General features: G+C 38.5%; 1 protein-coding gene and 1 long non-coding RNA gene across 2 annotated transcripts; one reads left to right on the top strand and one right to left on the bottom strand.

The window, feature by feature from the left end:
- alkal2b (ALK and LTK ligand 2b) lies at nucleotides 1-20,810 on the top strand. The gene is made up of 6 exons (XM_063466590.1): nucleotides 1-509; nucleotides 1,230-1,429; nucleotides 13,445-13,498; nucleotides 14,251-14,331; nucleotides 16,675-16,750; nucleotides 20,170-20,810. Exons 2-5 carry the CDS (start codon nucleotides 1,240-1,242, stop codon nucleotides 16,737-16,739), a joined length of 390 nt encoding a protein of 129 aa, XP_063322660.1. The 5' UTR covers nucleotides 1-509; nucleotides 1,230-1,239; the 3' UTR covers nucleotides 16,740-16,750; nucleotides 20,170-20,810.
- Nucleotides 10,437-11,477, bottom strand: LOC134620433 (uncharacterized). The gene is made up of 3 exons (XR_010092116.1): nucleotides 11,211-11,477; nucleotides 10,979-11,041; nucleotides 10,437-10,579 (listed from the first exon to the last, which is right to left on the bottom strand). It is a non-coding gene; the product is annotated as an uncharacterized LOC134620433 (long non-coding RNA).
- Nucleotides 20,811-24,723: the final 3,913 nt, after the last annotated feature.

Here is a 24,723-nt window from a genome sequence, read left to right as displayed (position 1 = left end):
GACACGGTGGATTATTTCCACAGAGGAAAGAGCGCGTGGCACTGAGCCGATCCCACTGGTCGACAGAGGAGCGGAGGTCAGCAAGTGTCCCGGGCTGCAGGTGCTTCGTGCCAAACGCGTCCAGAGTCTGTCCGAGTGTCAAGAATTCTTCTCTTCGGTCCGCAAAGCAGAGGAATGACCCCGTCCAGCTGTCTGCCAGCTGCTGCTGCTGCTGCGAACAGGACCAGATGAGGATGAGGAGGAAGGGGCTCCCTCAGCTCCACGCGCTCCGTCAAAGTTCAGCGCTTTTCTAAGATGCCACCGGCCTCTGGAGCTCGGCACGCGCTTCGGCTCGAAACTAACCCGGGATAATAAAACACGCACAAAGAGACAAGAAAACACACCAGAAAGCAGAAGTTTAGTAATTATCCGGCGGGAGGAGCCCGGGAGGGAGAGCCCGGGATCAGAGAGCGGTGCGCCGGGGAGCAGAGGCGCACCGAGACGCTCCAAGAGCCGCACAGGGAAGAGAGGTGAGCTTAAGTGTGTGAGCTGAGGGAGCAGCCGAACTGTGAAGAAGTTTGTTCGCAGACAGAAAACTTCTCCTAGGCGTAAAATGAGACATGTTAAACAGTTTTCTGTAATAACTGCAGGATGTGTGAGGGTGACGCTTCGTTTTAAAGTGCAGCGAGAGCATTAAACGTGTTTTTACTGGGACATATTTTGTTTGCGCATTTAGGAGCGAAACTACTGCTGGAAACTCATTTTTACTTCAGAATCATTCAAAGAGTTTACCGCATTTAATGAATCAAAAGCAAACGTAAAACGCGCCTCTTTTTAAACTTGAATCTTTAACTAAACCCTGGAAAAACGTTATTACTTGGATTTTTTTAAAAGCAGTAAACTCACGTTAGAATCACGCCTTTAAATAGACAGCAGTTTTTTGTTTTGTTTTTTTAGATAAATGTGTTTTATTTCAGGTAAGTTTGGTTTTATTAAAATAGGTTATGTTTCATTAGAAGTTCATTTTTGATCATATCACATGACCTTTATTTTTCATTACAAAAAAGTTTGACTCAAAGTCTCTCTTATGACCTAAAAACTGTTAAATTCACAGTTGGGTCCACATGAGTCCTGATGAAGATCATGTGATTCTGTCAGAAGATCCAGCACGTGGGAGGAAACGGCTTTGGCTCCTTGGAGGAACATTAATTATTACAAAAAATCTGAACTTTGCTCATCTGCACCTTCAGGTCCGCGGTGATGCTGCTCGCGCGGCTCACGCTCCTGTCCGCCCTCCTCCTCCTCCTCCTGCTGCTCACCGAGGCGGCCCTTCGCCGAGGCTCCGGCACGCAGACGGACAGCCGCAGCATGGTGGAGCTGATCGGCCGGTACCCGAGGACGAGGACGGAGACGCCCGGGGGAGTACAGCATGGGTCGCAGCACGGACTGGGTCAGTACTGATGGCGGAAACAGTGAGATAACATCGTAATCACGCCGCGGTCTGCGGTTTCTCTTTGAACTTTGGAAGTCATTCATCCATTCAGAGAGTCAAAAAATATGAATGAGTGCAGAAGCAAAAGGCTGCAGGGCGTCACGTCCTGTTGGGCCCCTGCTGCTGTAATTTCATTAAATGCTTTTTGATTTAGGAGGAGCATGAACCTGTTGTGTCCCCCAAGAGACCCTCTCACGGTCTAGATGGGGCTTTTTTAGCACAAAAAAGCTGATTCTAAACTGCTAAATTAAACTCCTGAGGTGGTTTCATTCATACTCCAGTGAATTAAAATGTGTGTCAAAGGACTGTTCTTTACCCATTTGTAAACCACGATGCTTATCGGGCACTCACATTTATCCCATGACCCTTTTTAGGGAGCTACCCCCTATACTTGACACTTACTTTCAGAGTTACACTCACCTCTATATGAAGTGCTCTGTAAGTACTCATAACTGTGAAAATTGCTCTTCTGCACATCCTGAGAGTCAACATTTGCACGAAACCGCGCCCTGACGCCAGTCCAAATGTAAGCTCAAAGCTTTCAAGTTTAGCCTACGATAATCTGCTAGTACAGATATATCACTAAGATCCATCCATCAATTTTCTGCTAGTGATAGGGGTTCGGGTCACGGGGGTAGCAGTTTGACTAAAGTAGTATGTAGTATCTAGTATGACTAAATATTTAAATGGCGCTGTCCCTGCTAGTGAGTACCAGAAATGCAAGGAATAAAATAATTATGAATCTCCAACCTGCCATTCATCCATCCATTCTCTTTGACCTGTCCTCACGAGGGTTGTGTGGAGGCTGAGACCGAGTCCAAACCAAAAAACCTGAGGGCACATGAGAAACAGAACAACGCCCCCCAAAAGGCGTGTGTATGTGTGTGTGCCTGAGCATCTGGCTCGGGCAGCAGATACCCGCAGACAATGGGACTGGAGGCCAGGAGTCGAAGTGGAGAATTGTTAGTCCTGGCGGCTCTGGCTCCGGAGTTTCGGGCACTGGTGGTGTGGGCAGTGCTGACTCCAGCTCGGACAGAGCAGGATCAGATGACATAGCGCAGACCTCTGATTTGGGTGGCACATGATCAGACGACAAGGAGACCTCTGGCGGACCTCTGGCTCAGACTGCTGCCCCCAGGTCCAGGCTGGGGCTGCGCAGGACACACAGCCTGTTTCTTTGACAACTGCAGCAAGTGTTCAGGCCTGGCCACTCTCTACCCTGGGAGAGAGGCGGGGAATTCTGAGCGTCGTTGAGGTGGAAAAGTTGGCTTGAGGTGACAGGTGACAGGTTGAATCCATGCACTCTAATTGCTGGAGGACCAAGTAAAGGCAAGGCAGCAGATGGAAAAACATGGTGCCTACGGGGACCCCCTACAGCCAGTCGAGCTCCACAGAAAAGGTGTTCATACTACCTGCTCCTTCCTCACAACCATGAGGAAGAACTCGTCAGAGAACAGAGGGCAATGCAGACAATACGTACACAAAGAGGATAACAAGGGAAACAGGCCACAGGTGGGAACATAGCTGACACTAATCTGACTGATAAGACAGGAGAAGCGAAACTGAACATAATACACGCGAAACAGGAGACTATCAAAATAAAACAGGAACTAACACACACAGCGACTGAGACGTGGGATAAACAGAACAAATAACCAAAGCCAGAAAGTAGACATAAACTCAGATGCAGTAGAGGACACTAAAGCAGTGACACTTAAGTCATCTCTGAACAGAAAGAATCGTGAGTCCACAACCAATTCAAAACGCTGGGTCAGACACCCAGGACCATGACAGGCGAGAGGCGGGGTACACGCTGGACAGATTGCCAATCTGATGAGGGGCTAGGACATAGAGACTGACAACCATTCGCACTCACATTCACACCTAAGGGCAATTTTAGAATTACCTAAATAACCCAACCCCAGTAGTTACAGATAATTGTTGATTCTTGAGTGTTAACGAGTTCCTCATTACAAAAAGGCAGCACCCTCTTCTCTGAAATGAAGGTGCAAACAAGCTAAGAGCTACTCAGAGCTCTACAGACCATCATGGTGCAGCTGCGTAGTGTCACCAGTGGGCGGAGTCAACAGTACCAATAATGGGTCTGTATTTGTTTGTGCTGCTATTCGACAAGATTAGACAGGAAAGAGCCTAAAAATAATAAAATAGTCTATGACAACCACCGTCTTGAGGTTTCTCAAACTGCATCAACAACTGAAGCAATTTACTTGTCACACATTGCTTTGAAGCTAACAAACAGTCGCTTGTTGAAGTTCCAGGTTTCTGTTGCCTAGGTGATCCTCTAATGTATTTGCTACCAGGGAATATGTCAATCAACAGTGTTCTTCACTCTGATTGGTGGTCGCTACAGTCGTTCCCCTAGAAGTTGAGAAAAGTTTCCCATTGCCAGCAGTTATTTTACCCATGGTTGCTTGAAGTCGTGGCATGTCATTCACTTATCTGGTGATCACATTGCTGTGAATTTCTTCCAGTGCATATGCAGCTTCAGGCAGCTTTATTGATCTGTCATAGAATCACTGCAGTCTGGCTGTACACTGCTGGCTTTTTGGAGGACTGCACGTAAATATATCTGTGATATTTGTATGCTGATAATCCTCGGCTCTGCATAGTGGAAGCTTAGAATATTGGACACCAACGCTGGACTATAAATCCAACATTAGAAAGATGATAGCTCCAGGGACTAATGTGGTTCTGTAGCGCTTTGGTCCAGATGACAAATGGTTGTATGTAAACTGTGTCAGAGCAAAGTTTAAAATACTAATTAAAGAACACTGAAAAAATATGATCGGCAGTTTAAAATGGATTTCAAATACAGTCTAAATATTTGTACAGACATAGTTTATTAGGGCTTCAATTTGACTTTCCTGGAATTTTCTGACTTTACAACCGGTCGATTAGTTTGTTTTTTCCTCCCATTTACTCAACTCTTAAAATAGCTACAAGGAACATACCCAAATATAATGTATATTATCTTTTCAGATTATAAATTTCTTCTACAGGTTTGCTTGCTGGGGTAGAGCCAGTCAAAAGCCAAACGTGAGGAGCATTATTGTTTTTCTGGATACAATTTGTATATGAAGTAAAGCAGGGAACCTTTTGTTAAACAAGAATTGGATTTTGGGGGGTTCTTTTAAGTAGTCTAGTCATTATTTGTGAAAGAAATGTTGAGTTTGTTATTTGATTTAATTTCAATCTATTATTTATTAATTATTTATTCAGTTGGGGCTTTGAGTACCACCAAGTGAATGCCATTTAATAACATTATTTTCAGGAAAAGACAAACATCTCAACAGTGGATATCTCCAAAACTAAGCAACTGACACTAAAACAATCCTGATGGATAAATAGTATCAAGGGACTGAGAAAAAATTTGTAAATTTGTTACGTTAACAATGTCTTTGCATGCAGGACTTCTTTTATTTTTAATGGAACACTTTGAGACTAGTCTGTTTTGTAAGAGTTCTCAAGCTAAACAGATTCAGTTTATGTGAAACAAATGAAAGAAAAAGTAAAACTAGACTGAAGCATTGTCTTGAACAACAGAAAATCCAAATATTTCTGTTTGCGTGAACAAACCAAAAGCAATGTCACAGAGAAATCTGAGTGAGGTCCATTCATCTCCAGCTGGTGCCGAAAAGGCAGAAATGCCTCAAGAGTGACGGCGCAATCAGTCAGACTTGCAGCCGTTTGAGATCTTTTTGTTGTTTGGATCAGCAAGACAAATCCCTCTTAAATCATCAGAGCATTTACAGCTGGCTCCATTAGAGCTGCGAGCTGAGGCCAGACCCTTAAAGGAACTTTTGTGAGGATGATTTTAACAGAGCAGACTGCTGTCATCATTTGGTCCTCTGCACATCTGAGGAACTATCAGCCAGGGTACCTCTTAAAGGATCATTTTGTCTTTTAGCATCATTTTAAGCCAATATTTCTTCATTGCAAAGCTTTGTATTTAGTAGACTCAAACCACCCCTATACAAATTTTGTAGAATAACTGTTACTGGGGGTTCACTCTCACCTTATGTGTGAAAAAAGTTCAGCAGAGAAAATGTATCCAATTTTAGAAAGGACTGCATCGTGTGAACAATACATTGGGATTTAAAAGTGTTTAAAAACAGCAGAAAGTAATTTAACCTCACAACAGGAACAGTTTAAGGCTTTAATGATGGTTACAAGCATCGTCCACTTTTTACTTTCAGATGATGTCAGAGTCATAAATGTAAATTATTTTAGCTTAAAGTATCTTCCCTACCCTGTCAGCAGACTTCCCAACATGCTTTGTTAGTGTTAAAAAAACGTTAGAAAATCAACATGGTGAAACAACATTGCATGCATAGATCAAACACCACAAAAACTGCCTGGAAGCAACTCAAGAAACATGTCAACAAGCGTAAAAAACTTCCCAGATTCATTCAATCACCTGCGGGTTGCACTAAAACAAGCCTGACCCAACACTACCAGCGCCCCCATGCCAGACTGGCAGCTTAGGAGGGGGGTGACCATGTTGTAGCTGATCCATCCAATGACTGATCCTTTTCCACAGTTCCACTCAGCTTTTGAGAGTTTAATTTGAAAATGAGTCATAATTCAGAGCTGGAAAACAACATAAAATGTTGTACTCTCTATAAAGCAGGCAAAGGGGTCCAGCAGTAAAACAGTGCAGATTAATAAAAAGAGCTTCTTGTTTGAATCAGCCTCAGAGCCGTGTTCACATTTAACTTTTAGCCTCTGGGATTTTATTCTCCAACAGACATTTGGACTATTGTTTACTCTATTTAATCCTTTTTCTCCCCATGTCGTCCGGGTACTGGAATGGGCCTTATGTTTTATTAGAATGTGACCCGCTGCCATTTATCTTGAAATTTGTCAAGTGTGACAACACAGGACTTTTACTTTTTTAGCCATTATGTTGTTACTTTTGCTTAAACTCTTAATCCTTTCTACCCTGTGAGACTGTGAACAAGCTGGATTAGATGTATGCACCGCTTGAGTTGCAGTGCAGTTGAGTTCTTTTAATAAAGGCTCAGTGTCACTGATTTATTGTTATTACACTGTTATCCAGTCTGATCTTGTGATGGAAGCAAAGAGATTTGCTTGTACTAATAAATCTCATGAATGTTGAACAAGATTGTTCAACTTCTAGTTCCAGCTTGTGAATTTGGGATTTTTTTGCTAACAGAAATTCCTCAAGCTCACTTAAGGCTTTAAAGGTGTTATTAGCAGACCCATGAGGTTTTAATAGCCATCTGTATAACAGTGAAACAGGTGCTGCTGCAAATGATTTCAGGACTCTATGCTATCTCATGGCTTTCTGTACAATGTTTTGGATAAAAGTGTTTAGAAATAAGTCCTTTAATGTCAAAGATTGAGTCCTTCTACCTATCATAGAGATCCTGGACCTCCAACTGTTATAGAAGACCAAATTTATGGGGGTTTTTGTTCATCTAAATTCCTAATAACGATAAATATATTTGCTCCTATTTTTATTTCATTTAAATCCCAGAGCGTTTAACTTCATAAATTGCCAAAGAACAGAAATATGACAGAATAGATGACTTCAGGCCTGTCAGTGGGGTTTCCACATCAGTGTGACCTCCATTTATTCAGCAAAGAAAACTAGTGAGACACGTTTGACCTTTCCAGTGTCTGTTGAGAAATGAGGGTAACTCTGCAGCTGAACTTGTAAGTTCCTTGTGTTTAAAACAACAGTCTTGCTGATGTATCAGCAAGGTCATGTCACAAGTTTGGCCTTCAGGAGTTTTTACATCTGTTTCATATTTCTGTGATTTTTTTTTATGGTTGAGTCAGATGAGAATGTGAAGCCTCCCAGTTTCTTCCACTGTGTTTTGAACAAAAAATGAGCCGGAGGCTAATAGGATCTAAAATTTAGCAATAAGAACTCTACAGGGAGACAGGAAAGTGAATTTTAAAATAAATTCTTTTCTTAGACTCTGTCAGCAACACTTTGAATTTAGTAATAAAACCAATAAACATTTGACTACAACTGACGATTCAATTACTTACCACATTCAGAAATGACTACTCCAGTCTAAAGTCCCCTGATCATAAAACGATACATACAAATGCCCATTTTTGATGAGAAATTTTTCCTTTTAATTCTCTCCTTCTAACTCACTCAAAAAGGTGGAAATCTTATTCATGATGATCCATATGTTTAAGCTGGCAAAGACCTTTCCTGCATCTCTCCCCATTTATTGAGGCTTTGGTAGGAACTGTCTTGTGGCCCCCTGTGGCTAGTTACTGATCTATATTTCTTTAAACTCTGTTGTCTCACAGCAAAAAGTTCCTGAGTTTGACTCCACAGTTTGTATGTTCTCCCCGTGTTTGCATTGGTTCTTTCTGGATACTCCAGCTTCTTCCCACAGTCCAAAGACATGCAGTTAGTAGGTTTAGGCTAATCGCTGATTCTAAATTGCATGTATGTGTGAATGTGAGTGTGAATGGTTGCATGTCTCTCTGTATCTCTGTGTTAAAATGCCTTCAGCATGTGTTATCACTATGACACAAATGTCTAGATTATGAACTGTAGCAATGGTATCTTATTATTACCAGTATTATTTACACATTTCATATAATTATTTGCCATTTCACACTATCATAAAAATTAGTCTATATGCCGATGACATTTTGGTATATGTAACCAACCGTCCTTCCATCTCCCTCCAGTCAGGTCACAGTCTGATTTTCAACTCTGGCAACGCTTCTGGATATTCCATTACCAAATTCTTTCTCTAAACTCTTTGGATTGGGATACTCAACCCATTAATACATCGGAATCCAGGCTTAAACAAAGTCCAATGAAACTGTATATTTAAACTCTGTTTGCATGACTCTTGTTAATCCATCATTAGGTTCCTTCTTCTCCCTTAGTTTAACCCTCAATATATATTTTACAATACAAAGTCAAAAGGTCCTCAGTTAAAATAACTATGGTCCAAAAGCCCAAACAAACAATACCTAAAAGTTTTCCTACTACTTCGGTGCCTGGGAGGCTCGGTATATTCAACACCGGACAAACAGCTCCCCTTCTGTCTGGCTTGATATTGAACAGATCATCTGTAAAGGTGTCAAGATAACTGTTCACACCCACAGCTGCTTCAGATTTAACATCATGAATACCACTGTCACTGCCTGGTGGAGTCTATCTCCTTCTACTTCCACTCCTCTCTGACATTAGTAATACATCAACTGTTCTGCATGGACACAGAGAGGAGTAAGCAGCCTAAGGCACCTTCTTTTTCAGTAGCAGCTTTCTCAACAAAAACCCAACATAGAACCCCACCTCTGTCACAACCACTGTATAATTGGAATAAGAAAGATAAACAGATTTACAAACTCTTTCTTTCACCTCAACCTCAATACTACTTCAATAACAATAGATGACTGGATTTGAAATTTGAATGTACATCAAACACAAACCAGTTGACATATAAAACTGCTCTTAAACCTGCCTAACCTAAATTGTCCTCTATGCCTCAGTCTTTTATTTTAATTGATCTTATTTCACTTAACAACTTTCATGTTAACAGAACTATGGGCAATAAACTGTATTATTTATCAGTAATATCAGTATTATTTTTACTTTCATAATCCTTCATAAATCTGATTTGAAGTCAAAGAGGAAAGATGATCCCTATTAGTGCAAAAATTGCCTGAGAATAGTTGTATATTTTAGTTTCTTTCAGGATCCAGCGATAACTGTCTGTGCATCCACTGCAAAGAGCTACTCATATATAATTTTGCTTGGTTTCACATATGTATACTCTCAAATATACTCTCAAATTCTGCATAATGAAAATGACACAACTATTTGTTGAAGATGCCATTTTGAATGAAAGTAGTACAGGTAAGATTTAACTAGTATTGCTACTGTGGGTAAAGGGGAAGGAAACAGTAGCAGTGTCGTATTGTTTGGGTATTTAATCTATATCCGTGTATTGCATTTTAAAATTGGATTTTAGTAGATGTATACACTATGGTCAACTGGAAGTCCTCTAAAGTTAATGTCTGATACAACACGACTTAAAGATAATGAACATAATGAACTTTGAGTGTCATGTGAATACACTGTAAAATCTAATTAGTTCCCAGAACTCAAAAAAATTATGGAAACTCGTTGCCTCAAAAAAATTGAGTAAAGCTTAGCTAAAAATGACTAAGTTAGGACAACGTATTTATTTTGAGTATTCTGTACAAGCTCATTTGTTCCCAGAACTCAAAAAAATTGGATCAAGTTTACGTAAGATGACCAAGTTAGGGCAACTTACTCATTTTGAGTACACCCTACTCAAAATGTACACAGCCGTGTTAGTTCCCAGAACTCAAAAAAATTATGGAAACTCGTTGCCTCAAAAAAACTAAGTAAAGCTTACTTAGGATGACTGTTAGGACAACTTATACATTGCAAGTCTGCAGTATTAAGAATAACTTGATATTTCTGACTTTCTGACAATACTAATTGTTTACCTACTGACAAACATTTCAAGTTCAACTAAATGAAAAAACAATTTGTGGTACCATGAATATCATTAAAAATAATTAACAACACTTTTGTAATGATGTTAAAATGAGCACAACTTTTATTTTCAAACACAACAAAGTACAACAGCCAACATACTGGACACTGTTCTGCTGAATAAAAATGATATTGCCATCACTGTTATAATCTTACAATGAAACAAAGTCTCAGATGTAATTATTCTGAAAATAAGTTTAGGCCTACCACAAGTTTGTTTTGTACTTACATTATTTATATAATCAACATAAAATATTTATTGTTCTGTCACAAGTGCAGTCTCTAATTTAAACAACACATTCGTTTTTCATTCCAACACAGGAGCTGGAATGTTGTAATATTTTAAGGATGGCTTGTTTCCAGTCCAGGCATTACTGCCTGAATGACTATCATGGATCGAGGTAATCCAAATGTAAGTGCAGAAGAAAGTCTTTAACTTCCCTTAAGTACAGTCGCAGTGGATGTGGGTTGGAGATGCAATGAGCTTGAACCTGCAGGCGACCATCTTCACTGACCACACCATCTGTGACGGGGGACTCATCTCTCCTGGTGTCCTGCAAGCAAACAATCATATTTTTTGGAACATGAACTTAATTGCTTTCTTAAAACATTTTTTCTGCATTTGATATAAAACAGACTCCAATTTAGACAATCTCAGGCTCCCTCCCCGCCGGAGAGGTGACATTCAATGTCCCAAATTGTCAGTCTGGATAGCCGTGACCACCACGCAACACACAATATTGTCATGAAAGAATAATTTTAAAAAGGGCTATGCAAACATGGCCAATAACTTTCATTCTAATGATGTGCAAAATGATTTTGGGCACAAAACAAATTTTGCTGTTAGAAAACTTGCAGACTTCACTATATACAGTGTAGACCCTCTAAACTAAGTTTGGGGGATGTGATCTTTCAAGAAATGCAGACCAAACTGTTGTTGTTTGTTTACTTACACAGCATGTCTTGTAGAATTAACTGGAGTCACAGCAACAGCACAGTGCAGTCATATCTCAAGTCTAATAACAGGAGACAGGAAAAGATCAGTAAAGAAACAACTTCCCCAAACCAAAGCACAAATAAAACAATAAGTAAGACAGGCTGATCTAAAGTATGATTAAAGTTCAGCCTGATTAATATAAATGTCACTGACAGTTGCTAATATATTGGAAAACCAAAAATACTTACCACTGAGTTGATGTCTTTCTGTCCAACAACAGGAGTGCTGGTCCCGAGCCTCAAAGACAGTAAGAAGCAAGCAGAGGGAGAAAAAAACAGAACATTGATTTGATCCTTAATGGCTGTGCAATCACTGTAACATAGAGTTCGCTTATGTTGTTAAATAAAGGCTAGATTTGACATTAATAGATGCCACAGATGTTCTAAAGCTGCCACAAAGCATGAAAAAATAGACGTCTCCGAAAACGTCGGAGCATTTTTGCAAATATGTGATGTCTTGATAAATCGAGCAGATATTTGAAATTTACACAGCTACATTCTTGCCTGAAAATATCTTAAAAGTTTATTTTGTGACCCAGAAAAAGTAATACGTTTTTCAGCAGTGCTCCTCCGCCATTGCCGCGCTTACAAGTGCGCACAGGCTCCGACAACCGTGGCCGACAAATGCGATCCTCTTTTTCACCAGACTACCCTTTCTGGGTCACAAAATAACCTTTTAAGATATTTTCAGGCGAGAATGTAGCTGAGTAATGCTCAAATATCTACTTAATTTATCAAAATATCACATATTTGCAAAAGTGCTTCCACGTTTTCGGAGAGCTCCGTTATCCACCCCCCACACCACACCCACCCCACCCCTAACGGCTGCACCTCCCAAAGAATTTTGTCTGGGCTCTTATCTCACTTATTTATTTCAAACAATCAACAAAAAAATTCACCGACGTAGTTTTATGTAAGGTTTTTAAGGCTGTGGTGTTAATTTTTAAGTAACATGAGCCCAGCGGCAGCAGCAACGCTAGGCTAACACTAACTAGCTAGCAAGATTATAAACCTGGTGCTAAACTAAGAGAAGCCACAAAATCAGTTTGAATAAGAGTAAACATTTACTCACCAAGTCAGTAAAGATCCACAGCAATGACAACAATAATATCTCCAGGTTTGCTCAATATATTCCATAACAAATGCTGGTGCCATGAACATGCGGACTGATCCGGGAGGGAGGAGGACGGCAGTCACGTGGCATTTTCAAAACACATCTTTCATCCTTCCGCCCTGAGAAGCAAAACTTCCAGCTTACTTAGTTTTTCTAAGTTAGGACAACTCAAATTAATCGAGTTTATCAGCATTTTTGCATAAAAAGTACTGGTAACTTATTTAAATTGAGTTCTAATAACAAATTGATAAAAATTGAGTTCAGCCTATTTAATATTTTTAATTAAACACAATATTACATTTTACAGTGTACTGTCTATAGAAAAGCTCACCAGTGCATGCACTTTTATCAAAATCTTTATGGGGGATTTTTGTGTTGATGGCTTTTATGAGAACAACTGTTCTTACATTCTCATTTTTTCTGATGATACAAGTTACTGAACATGAAAAACAAAAATAGACTGAAAAGTATAGTCAAAGTGTGCAGCAAAATTTCAGGTATTACCTTGAATGGTCTTCCTTATATGAGATGAGGACTTTGAAGAAGGCCCACTCACCCAATACTGATGCACACCTTATCTAAGGCTCAGTCGTACAACCTCCTTGAAACCACAGGTCTGTCTATTCCCCCTGTTGGCTGGAGAATGGTTGCTGAAAATTGTTGGCTGTCCACAAGTGAAACTGAAGAGTACTTTGAAGGTGTACAGGTTCAGTTTTTGTCTTTTGTCATTTTCACAGCTTCAGGACCTCTTCAGTATAAGTAGTTGGCAAGTGTGTGCAGACAAGTCTTTGTCTTCCATGCAAACTGTGAGCAACACCGGTAACCTGCCAGTGATCAAAGCAATTGCAAGACGTTTACTGTGCGATACATTGTACGTCTTTGTAACCAATTTCACCAAGTGACTGCCCAGCAACCACTCGACAGCCGGTTGGAGAAAAGATATTTTTTTTCCCCAAAAGTGATGGTTCCTAGGGGATCGCTGACTGATCTCCGGGCCTGTGGGTATGGTATATTTATTGGTTCTTCATAACCATTTCCTTCATAGTTGTCTGATTTCTGTACAACCAAATGCGCCTAGAGGATAAAAAAAGGCATCCTTGACCATTTTACACCCTTGTAGTAAGTACAGCACTGTGAACATTTGGGCCCATTCCCACTTGGTCTAAATATGTTATGTGTCTGGAAAAAACATATTAAATCAAATTGTGGAATAAGCAGACTCCAGTATTTGTCTATACCATTATATACTGCTGCTATTATAGTGACTGCAGTGTTGTTCTGTTATCATAGATTTTTATTTGTTTTTCAGAGGCTCATCCCAAAGACCCACACAGCAAGCAAAATTTCATCATACACCTGACAGGTATGAAAACCATAAGACCACAGGTGTTTGGAGAGTTATACAATGTCATTTGGCATCCTCTTGATGAATGAGGTGAGGCCTTCGCTGGAAAAGACACTATGTGGAGCAGGTTTAGACACATCGTCATTGCTCCTAAACCTGCTTATATCGCTTAGCATTAATGATGCCTTCACAGTGACTCCTGACATGTGCACTAATATTTGTTTTTAATTCAGTGCTGACATTCAGCCTCTCACTCAGCCTCTGTAGGATTCACTTTTTATATCCAGTAATGCTACAAATAACCTTTTTAGTTTAGCATTAAAACACTTTTCTCATATTCTAACTCTTTTAAAAATGATGCTGCATCAAATTTTAAAATTAAATGACATTAAAAAATATATATATATTTTTGTGTGTTTGTATAAGATTTCTCATTTATATATAGGCTTTCACTGATTTGCAGATCGCTGTATTCTCTTTATTTACAAATTATTGCATTCTGATTCCCAACTTTTTTTGTTTTTGAAACAGCATTGAACAGAAAAGTGTTTGTGGGCTACAGTACTTTATCATATAGAGTCCAAATTTTAGTAGCACAAAGCTTATTGGATGCTTGGCTGCTAAATCTTTCATTTGCAGCCAGAACTAGTTGTGGTTACAAGACCACCAACACTGCCCTTCTTAAAGGACTCATAGCTCTTTCTACAAACAAAGCTCATCATTGTGTTGACTTTTTATGCCTGGCTTACCACTTTTCTTTCTCTCCTCAGGTCCTCTATACTTCAGCCCAAAGTGCCGAAAACAGTTCCACCGACTGTACCACAAAACCAGGGACTGCACAGAGCCAGCCTGTGAGTCTTTTAATTATCTTATCCTGAAAAAAATGAAAGCTGAAGTAGTGGAATTACTTGCACTAGCTTCTTAAAAGTTAATATTTCTATATGTTTTTGTATGTAGGCTTAAAATCTGCTTAACCGACAAGAATTAACCAATAGTAACGGAAAATATTTGTTCATTTCACCCTCTCATTTCTCTGGCAAAATTTTACAGAAAGAAAAAACAAACAGGTTTCCGAAGTAGAATGAGGAATGTACGAGTGTCCAGGACTGAATATTTGGGGAAAAAGGAAAATATGTCAAATATGTAAATAAATTCAAGAAATATCTTAGAAGTTATGTCTGGATCCTGTCATATTTTGCTTCAAAGCATATTTCCTGTTGCAGAAAAGTAGGATTGGATTGAAAGAGCAAATACTCCACCAAGGTCAACATCCTTTTTCCCCACGTAAAAGGAAAATGATTCAGTAGCGAAATAAAATAGATTCTTCCTTTGGTCATGCTTTGCTTCTCTGCCAAGTTTCTTGAAATTTAGCGCCTGTTTTTAACACACACACAAAAAAATGTTGGTTTTTCCTCCTTATGAGGACTCATGCTTTTATGAGGCATTCTCAGCCCACAGAACTTTAAACATGAAGTCTAAAACAGTCTGAACGCTCAAAAAGACCTGTAGAGTAGTGATGTAGGCAAAAACAACGTCTCATCTTTAAACAGGAATTCATCCACACAAAGGCACCGAATGATTTGAGAGTCATACCAATGATTGCTGGTTAGATTCCTTCCTGTTAGTGTGTGTGTCACAGTGATGTGTTGCTGCAGGAGTTTGTTGAGATTGAAAAAACAGGATAAGACGTGTTTTAACACACAACCACACTGTGTTACACTGTTATCAGTGTAATCATGTCAGAACAGCATCAGCTCTTATGATATTAAATCATGCATGTAGCTTTTTGTTTTTCTTGGAGAGAGTGAGTGTATGTGTGGATAGAAATATGTGTGCCCAAGCAAGTTTGTGTACATCTGCCTTTGTGAGGACCACTGTGAGATTTAAGGCTCGCGATTGAGCCTGATTTATTAATTGTGAGGACACTCAGACATGTACCGTACATCCATAATAATTCTCATTTAATACCCACATTGATTAGAATATTCTCTTTTTCTTATTGCCCTGAACCATTAGATGTATCATTAGTCATACACTTTATTTGTACAGGTGCACTTTTCCCACTTTCATTTGATGCCTACCTGGAACTTTTTGTTGTTTTACAATAAAGTTTAAACCAGTGAGCTGTAGTAGCCGGAGTCTCCTTGGATTAAAGTATCTAAACAAAGGTTTTCACAGAGATACAGCTAAAAATGTGAATGTGTTTGTGTGTGTATGCATTTGTGTGGAGGCAGTGGCAGGCATGTTAAAGGTGAACGCTACAGGAGCTGTGGAGGTTCAAACTTGTTCAGAGGCTGTTTACACAGTAAATCCGTCGGTTTATTGGCTGGATGTTTGTCAGACGACAGAGAAGAAAAAATGTTTATCTAAGTTCAAGTTTCTTATCTCATTCACATCTGAAGTTGATGTCATTGTGAATTCATGGTGGTGACTTTGGAAATTAGCTTTATTGCAGCATCTATACAAACAGTGCAACCAAGAAGGTGCCCATACTTTAGTTATGGGCACCGTCTTGGTTACAGAGGTTACAGAAGAATTTTTTGTGTTCCCTAAAATATTGAGTTTTTGACCTGGTTTGTTCAAGAGGGAAAGTTTGTCTTCTCGTTGCAGACTTTCAAGGTTAACGAGCAGATACATTACTAGGACAATCAAAGGATGTATGGGGAGAGTTTTGTACTGAACTAAACACAATAAATACAAGTAAATACATCAGAGGTTAAACCTTGATAGCCCTACTTTTATGTATAATAATATATAATATAGTAGATTGCTTTCAAGACAGTAGTTTATTTACTACCCAAACTTTTTGTGTCACTGCTTTGTAATTATGTCTATAAATAAAATGTTTAAACAAGCACATACAAACTCACATTTAAGTTAAATCAATTAGGAAATTAGTCATGTGTGGAAAATCATTCATTTTTAAAAGGGCAGTATTCTCACAGAACAAGTTTTTCACTTTATTAATAGTTACATTTTGGTGATGTATGATCAATTACTGCTATCCCCAGCGTTAGTCAAATCGGATGGCTTGTCTTCTAGCTAACAGTTCCTCTTGTTACCAGTCTTCACGCTCAGCTAGGCTAAACATCTCGTGACACTGCAGCTGCAGGTCGTGTTTGGTTTTGGAAATTTAGTAAATTGATTTTTTCAAGCAGCAGTTAAACACAGCGTGTTGTTTTGCTTCTCTGCAGACTATAAAAGATGTGCTCGTCTCCTGATTCAACTGGCCAAGAGCCCTCGCTGTTCAGAGAGATAAACAGACAAATGGTAAGACCTACAACTGCGTAGATTTTTTAACTTTTATGGCTATTCATACTACACCAAAGTAATCAACTAACAGAAAAGCAATTAAATGACAGGAAAATTTGTTACTTCTGGGTTTTTTCTTTACCTCTGTCACGATTGTGCTCATGATGTGATCTCTGTAGGATGTCCATTTCTAGAAAGAGTCAACAACAGTCCCGAATTTGCTTGTCATATTGTCTTGCCTTTTTTCAGCTTCATTCATCTCTATTAAGTTTTTATGATCAAAGTATAATTTTAGCTATAGCAAAGCGGCAGCCTTCCACTTCTAGTCTTATTTTCCTTTGCTTGAACACCTGCCTTGAAGTAACTTTCTAATTAAAAAGGGCTTCACTTTCTTTTTGCATACTGGACTATTGTCATTAATGACATTTTGATCTATAGTTGACTTAGATGAAGGTCAGATCTCATTTGATCAGGAAGTAAAGTGTTCATAAACTTTTTTTTCTTGCAGCTATGCCTCATGATAAATGTTTAAATTGTCAATACTCCTTTTCTTACATTTCGATCTGAACCCCAAAGGCAGAAAATAGCAGTTAGAGGAAATATATACAGATCAAAGTTTAAAGCTGGTAGAAGCAGTAATAAATAGATGTTATTGATGAACCGTTAGGTTTTAAAGTCTGCTGACAGAAACCTACCAAGGAAGCTGATCGTTCCCAAGGCTAAAGAAAGAGAAAATGTTTGTTGTTTGTTGATGCACTCAAGAAGACCGACTAAAACGCAGTATTAACAGCATTATCTGAAATCACTAAGGGCGCAAAGCACAGGGCAAGCTTCCAGTGAGCAGCCATTTCAGTGCAGACCACAAGACCACAGAAGAAGAACATAAACTGCCCCAACACAATGTGACCATTGTTAGGCTTATATCTAGCACCCAAATAACTACAGAGATAAGTTCAGACAGAGTTTAACACAAAATGACCCTGAGACTAGCAGAAGTCTGTAGAATATGAGGAATCAAGAGAACCTAAAAAATCATTAAGAAGCCTTAAAATAAGAGAACTTCGATCAGATGGTAATATTTCAGAGACCTAAGAGCTATAGAATTGGTAAATATGGATTAGACAAAATGTAAAGTATTAAAAACAGAGACAATCAAGGAAAACATGACAAAAAGTTGTTTAAAAAAAGATTTCAATTAAACAACCACATGTTAATGGCATTGTGACTACAAGTTGGAAATCATTACTGTATAGACAGTAGAACTTATAGCACAGACTTGCATACTGGTTACACTTGCTGACGATCAGTTAGTGAGGTTTAGCTAATTTGATGAATTAGCAAGGGCTAGATTTTTTATTATGTCCTTTTATGTAAAACCTTAGAACTGACGGAGGCCATACTACTATGTTCCAATTAGAGTCAAAAAGGATAATAAGTTTTAAAGCATTCCTTTGAAACCATCATCTATGGTAACCATGTAAGTAGTCAGGCATAAAGACCTTAGGGAATCATCTAAACAAGAATTTAGTGACCAGTATTGAGATCCAGTGTATTTTTGTATTGATTGTAGAACATTAAAGTAAGACAGATATCATTGCAAGGCTTTATGGTGACGGGACCAGATGGAAACCATTTGTCTCCAATGCTGATACTTAAGGTAAATGAACAGGTACTCATTTAGCACTTTTCTACTCTACCTGAGCAATCAAATTTATTAAGTTATTCATTCAAAAAATCATACTTAATATCACACTATTCAAAATATTTCATTAGCCCCAATCTTTATGGCTCTCTCCTTTCAATGGCAGCAGTGCCTTAGGCAGTGAGACTTTTACATCAGCTGATGCCAAATAGCTCATGGTGATTTGTTAACACACCAACAGTGTTGGTTCTAACAAATGGAAAAGCTTAACAATCTGTACCACTCAGGAAAAAGTGAGCTGCTGGTAGTGTTGATTAATTTTCAGAATCAAATGTTCCTTTTGAAAAAAATATTAATTTGTCTTATCAAAATTAAAATATTCATTGACAGGCATATTTTTCACTAATGGATAATTTTTAATGCGGAAGTAGCGGATGCATTATTTCAGATGGCCAGCAGGGGGCAGCAACTCTGGTTGCAAAAGTACTATTATTGTTTAGAAGTCTATGACAAAATAAGCCAATGGCTCCATTGGCTTATTGATATCCTATATGGTAGAACCAGTCTCTAAAGCCTGTAGGTGCACCCTACAATAATACCTGTAAAGCCCAGTGTCAGAAAGGGCCTGTAGAACCTGTTAAATGTGACGTTTTCAGACTTTGCAGTATGTGGACTCACTAAAACAAAAAACCTTTCTCATAAAATTGTTATAGTTTTGAGTAAGTAGAATCTGCTAAGTTTAATATCTACATCTTAAAAAGTAAAATCAAGCAGAACCTGTAAAACTTGAATAAAAAATCTTTTGTAACGTGTGGAACCTGCATAACCAGTAAGATATTATTTGGAGCCTGTATGACCTGTACTTGTACTATAGACCACACAGAACCACAAGTTCTACAGAGCCTATGAAGCTGCAAACTGTCTAACTGACTCATACTAAAAACTAAAAGCCTGGATATTTTTTTTCCCTTTGTTTAATTTATAAAGTCAATATAGTACAGTTACTTGAACATGTAGCAACTGTGAGCCCCTGAAAAACAATTTGCAGTACTGTGATGGACCGAGCAGCGAAGGAAACTTAGGCACAGGTTAAAGTCCAAAAAAAAAGATTTTTATTTAATCCTAAAACATAATTGGTTAAATCATGCAAAAAGAATCAAAATCTTGGGCCCATAAAAGAGGTCAAAATAACAGAACTCTACTCAAAGTTAACAAACCATACTGATAACTCAAACAAACTGACCTCACTTAACGAGACAAAGGGGAAACTTAAATAGTGGCTGATCAGCCCACAAAACACAGAGGGGTAAAACACACAAAACCTAACTGGAACTAACATAATGAACTCCAATTCCCCCCATGGTCCCGAGTTATGGAATGAGCTAATTTGCAGTCTTCCATCAAAGCCCGCTCCGCCCCTTTTCCACCTCTTGGCTCCTCAATCAAGGGACTGGAGCAGCTGCAACTAAGGTAACTCAGAAAACAAAGATTAAATCATACATAACAGTGTAAACTAAAATGTGCGCACTTCTTATAGAATGCACTGTTATGTGGATATGTGAATTAATTCTAAACCAAAACCAGTTATTTATTGTCCTGTAAATTAAGTCCTATATTTAAAGACAAATGTGAATGCAATATATAAGCCTCTACACTAACATGGTGGATATTACCACTGTGTGGCTGTACATGCAGCCATCACAAGTACCTTTTATCTGTGCTTATTCTGAATCCTCTTCTTCAGTCTTCATCTTAGCAAAGGTTTTTCCTACTCGTTCGTGTCTTTCTTCCACAGGCTCTGGACATGAAGTTTTGGCATACCAGGGTGCAGCAAGAAGGTTCATCCTCTCTGTTGACCAGCAGCAGGAAAAGTTATAAACAAACCTCTGCTGGAGCCAGTGAGCTCAGCCGACTTGATCCACAATCGGAAATCAAAATGATTGTTTTCTATTTTATTCTATTCAGCTGTTTATCTCCAACAACCATTCACCTTGTATACACACTACAAACAGGTGTAAATTTTCTATGACAGGATTTTTGGACTTTTTCGAGCAAAAACTTGAGTTTTGTTCAACTTTGTGTAGACTCATCTCGGCATTAGTCGAATCATTTTTGCCTTTTTTACCTCTACTCTGTTCTTTGGTCTATTCCTGCTGTACTGGACAACCTCCGACACTCTACTGGTTTATAACAGAGCTATTTGGACATGGAACTGAGAGACAAAACTTACCTGGGACAAAATGTCTTCTTCAGTGTTTGGGGACTTTTTTTGGACAAAGGGCCAAGGTTTGACCTTCTATTTGAAGACGCAGGGGGAAACAAAATGGACTAAACCTCTGAGTGGATGCTGAATGTGTTTTATGTGACATCATACATAATAATTACTTATAATTAAAGTAATAATATTCCATATATTTATATTGTTAAAGCTGCAGCCCAGTGTGCAATATGTAAATACAGAAAAAGGATTAAAGATAATCATTTGATATATATTCATGCTCGTGTGAGATTTCATTTTTGCTTCTTTTTTTGTTTTTGAATCTGTAAAGTCCATCTTTTTATTCTTAGGCAAAAAAAGCTGAATGAAGAGTTTCATAAAATGCTGGAAGCCTATATTAAATAGAAAATAAAAACAATGCAATTAAAAAAAAAAATTTCACCTATAGACCCGACGGCCATGAATACTATTACACTACCAGTAAATTAAGTTTGGTTAGTGTCCAGTATTTTGTGAGGGTGACTTAGTTGACACACCCCTTAAACCCCCTGGATCCTGGACAGCAGCAATGGAGTGGTAGGTCATGAAAGTAGTTCCCATTTTTAAAAAAGGGGAACTAGAGAGTTGGAGCATTTGTGTCAATTATTGGAGTATCACCCTGCTCAGCTTCCCCAGGAAAGTTTATTTCATGTTGTTGGAAAGATGAATTCTTGAACTTTGTGTTCAGGCGGTACAATGTGGAATCCATCCTGGCCATGGGACAGTGGGCCAGATGTTCAGCCATGCACAACATCTGGAGGGAACATGGGAATTTGACCATACAATCTGCATGAACTTGTGGCATTGGAGAAGGCTTACAATTGGTTTGCAAGGGGACACCTATACACTGTAAAATGTAATATTGTGTTTAATTAAAAATATTAAATAGGCTGAACTCAATTTTTATCAATTTGTTATTAGAACTCAATTTAAATAACTTACCAGTACTTTTTATGCAAAAACGCTGATAAACTCGATTAATTTGAGTTGTCCTAACTTAGAAAAACTAAGTAAGCTGGAAGTTTTGCTTCTCTGGGCGGAAGGATGAAAGATGTGTTTTGAAAATGCCACGTGACTACCATCCTCCTCCCTCCCGGATCAGTCCGCATGTTCATGGCGCCAGCATTTGTTATGGAATATATTGAGCAAACCTGGAGATATTATTGTTGTCATTGCTGTGGATCTTTACTGACTTGGTGAGTAAATGTTTACTCTTATTCAAACTGATTTTGTGGCTTCTCTTAGTTTAGCACCAGGTTTAAAATCTTGCTAGCTAGTTAGTGTTAGCCTAGCGTTGCTGCTGCCGCTGGGCTCATGTTACTTAAAAATTAACACCACAGCCTTAAAAACCTTACATAAAACTATGTCGGTGAATTTTTTTGTTGATTGTTTGAAATAAATAAGTGAGATAAGAGCCCAGACAAAATTCTTTGGGAGGTGCAGCCGTTAGGGGTGGGGTGGGTGTGGGGGGTGGATAACGGAGCTCTCCGAAAACGTGGAAGCACTTTTGCAAATATGTGATATTTTGATAAATCAAGTAGATATTTGAGCATTACTCAGCTACATTCTCGCCTGAAAATATCTTAAAAGGTTATTTTGTGACCCAGAAAGGGTAGTCTGGGGAAAAGGAGGATCGCATTTGTCGGCCATGGTTGTCGGAGCATGTGTACTTGTAAGCGCGGCAATGGCGGAGGAGCGCGGCTAAAAAACTTACTACTTTTTCTGGGTCACAAAATAAACTTTTAAGATATTTTCAGGCGAGAATGTAGCTGTGTGAATTTCAAATATCTGCTCGATTTATCAAGACATCACATATTTGCAAAAATGCTCCGACGTTTTCGGAGACGTCTATTTTTTCATGCTTTGTGGTAGCTTTAGAACATCTGTGGCATCTATTAATGTCAAATCTAGCCTTTATTTAACAACATAAGCAAACTCTATGTTACAATGATTGCACAGCCATTAAGGATCAAATCAGTTTCTGAAAAATGTTCTGTTTTTTCTCCCTCTGCTTGCTTCTTACTGTCTTTGAGGCCGATCGGGACCAGCACTCCTGTTGTTGGACAGAAAGACATCAACTCAGTGGGAAGTATTTTGGTTTTCCAATATATTAGCAACTGTCAGTGACATTTATATTAATCAGGCTGAGCTTTAATCATACTTTAGATCAGCCTGTTTTACTTATTGTTTTGTTTGTGCTTTGGTTTGGGGAAGTTGTTTCTTTACTGATCTTTTCCTGTCTTCTGTTATTAGACTTGAGATATGACTGCACTATGCTGTTGCTGTGACTCCAGTTAATTCTACAAGACATGCTGTGTAAGTAAACAAACAACAACAGTTTGGTCTGCATTTCTTCAAACTTAGTTTAGAGGATCTACACTGTATATAGTGAAGTCTGCAAGTTTTCTAACAGCAAAATTTGTTTTGTGCCCAAATCATTTTGCACATCATTAGAATGAAAGTTATTGCCCATGTTTGCATAGCCCTTTTTAAAATGATGCTTTCATGACAATATTGTGTGTTGGGTGGTGGTCACGGCTATCTAGACTGAGAATTTGGGACATTGAATGTCACCTCTCCGGTGGGGAGGGAGCCTGAGATTGTCTAAATTGGAGTCTGTTTTATACCAAATGCAGAAAAAAATGTTTTAAGAAAGCAATTAAGTTCATGTTCCAAAAATATGATTGTTTGCTTGCAGGACATCAGGAGAGATGAGTCCTCCATCACAGATGGTGTGGTCAGTGAAGGTGGTCACCTGCAGGTTCAAGCTCATTGCATCTCCAACCCACATCCACTGCCACTGTACTTAAGGGAAGTTAAAGACTTTCTTCTGCACCTACATTTGGATCACCTCGATCCATGACAGTCATTCAGGCAGTAATGCCTGGACTGGAAACAAGCATCCTTAAAATATTACAACATTCCAGCTCCTGTGTTGGAATGAAAAACAAATGTGTTGTTTAAATTAGAGACTGCAGTTGTGACAGAACAATAAATATTTTATTTTGATTATATAAGTAATGTAAGTACAAAACAAACTTGTGGTAGGCCTAAACTTATTTTCAGAATAATTACATCTGAGACTTTGTTTCATTGTAAGATTATAACAGTGATGGCAATATAATTGTTTGTTGTTCAGCAGAACAGTGTCCAGTATGTTGGCTGTTGTACTTTGTTGTGTTTGAAAATAAAAGTTGTGCTCATTTTAACATCATTACAAAAAGTGTTGTTAATTATTTTTAATCATATTCAGGTTACCACAAATTGTTTTTTCATTTAGTTGAACTTGAAATGTTTGTCAGTAGGTAAACAATTAGTATTGCACAGTCAGAGATATCAAGTTATTCTTAATACTGCAGACTTGCAATGAATAAGTTGTCCTAACAGTCATCTTAAGTAAGCTTTACTTAGTTTTTTTGAGGCAACGAGTTTCCATAATTTTTTTGAGTTCTGGGAACTAACACGGCTGTGTACATTTTGAGTACAGTGTACTCAAAATGAGTAAGTTGCCCTAACTTGGTCATCTTACGTAAACTTGATCCAATTTTTTTGAGTTCTAGGAACAAATGAGCTTGTACAGAGTACTCAAAATAAATAAGTTGTCCTAACTTAGTCATTTTTAGCTAAGCTTTACTCAATTTTTTTGAGGCAACGAGTTTCCATAATTTTTTTGAGTTCTGGGAACTAATTAGATTTTACAGTGTAGAGTGTACTGCAGGAGTGTGGGGTCTTGCGTTCATTGTCATTATATAACCAAAGAGAGAGCTGTTTCCACATCCTTCACACAAAGTCAAGCATGTTTTCAGTGGATGCTGGACTCCTCCAAGCTTGTCGCTCATCTCCTGTTTGTGATTTAAATAAGGAGAGGTCAGTGTTAGAGTGTAAATAAGTGTTAGAACAGAAAAGCAGCCTAACATCCAAGAAAAGCAGGCAGATGAGTGATTACAGATCTTTATTGAAATTATGCATAAGCTTCATATTCATGGACAGGATTTGATAGTATAGCTGACATATGGAGAGAATCCATTTTGGAAACCTCAGGATAGCATCCCTGCTTCTTACAGATCATGTGATTCTATTGGTTTTTAATCA

Source organism: Pelmatolapia mariae, linkage group LG23 (assembly GCF_036321145.2).
Source record: "Pelmatolapia mariae isolate MD_Pm_ZW linkage group LG23, Pm_UMD_F_2, whole genome shotgun sequence".
NCBI lineage: Eukaryota > Metazoa > Chordata > Actinopteri > Cichliformes > Cichlidae > Pelmatolapia > Pelmatolapia mariae.
This window is presented reverse-complemented; position numbering and strand designations above follow the sequence as displayed.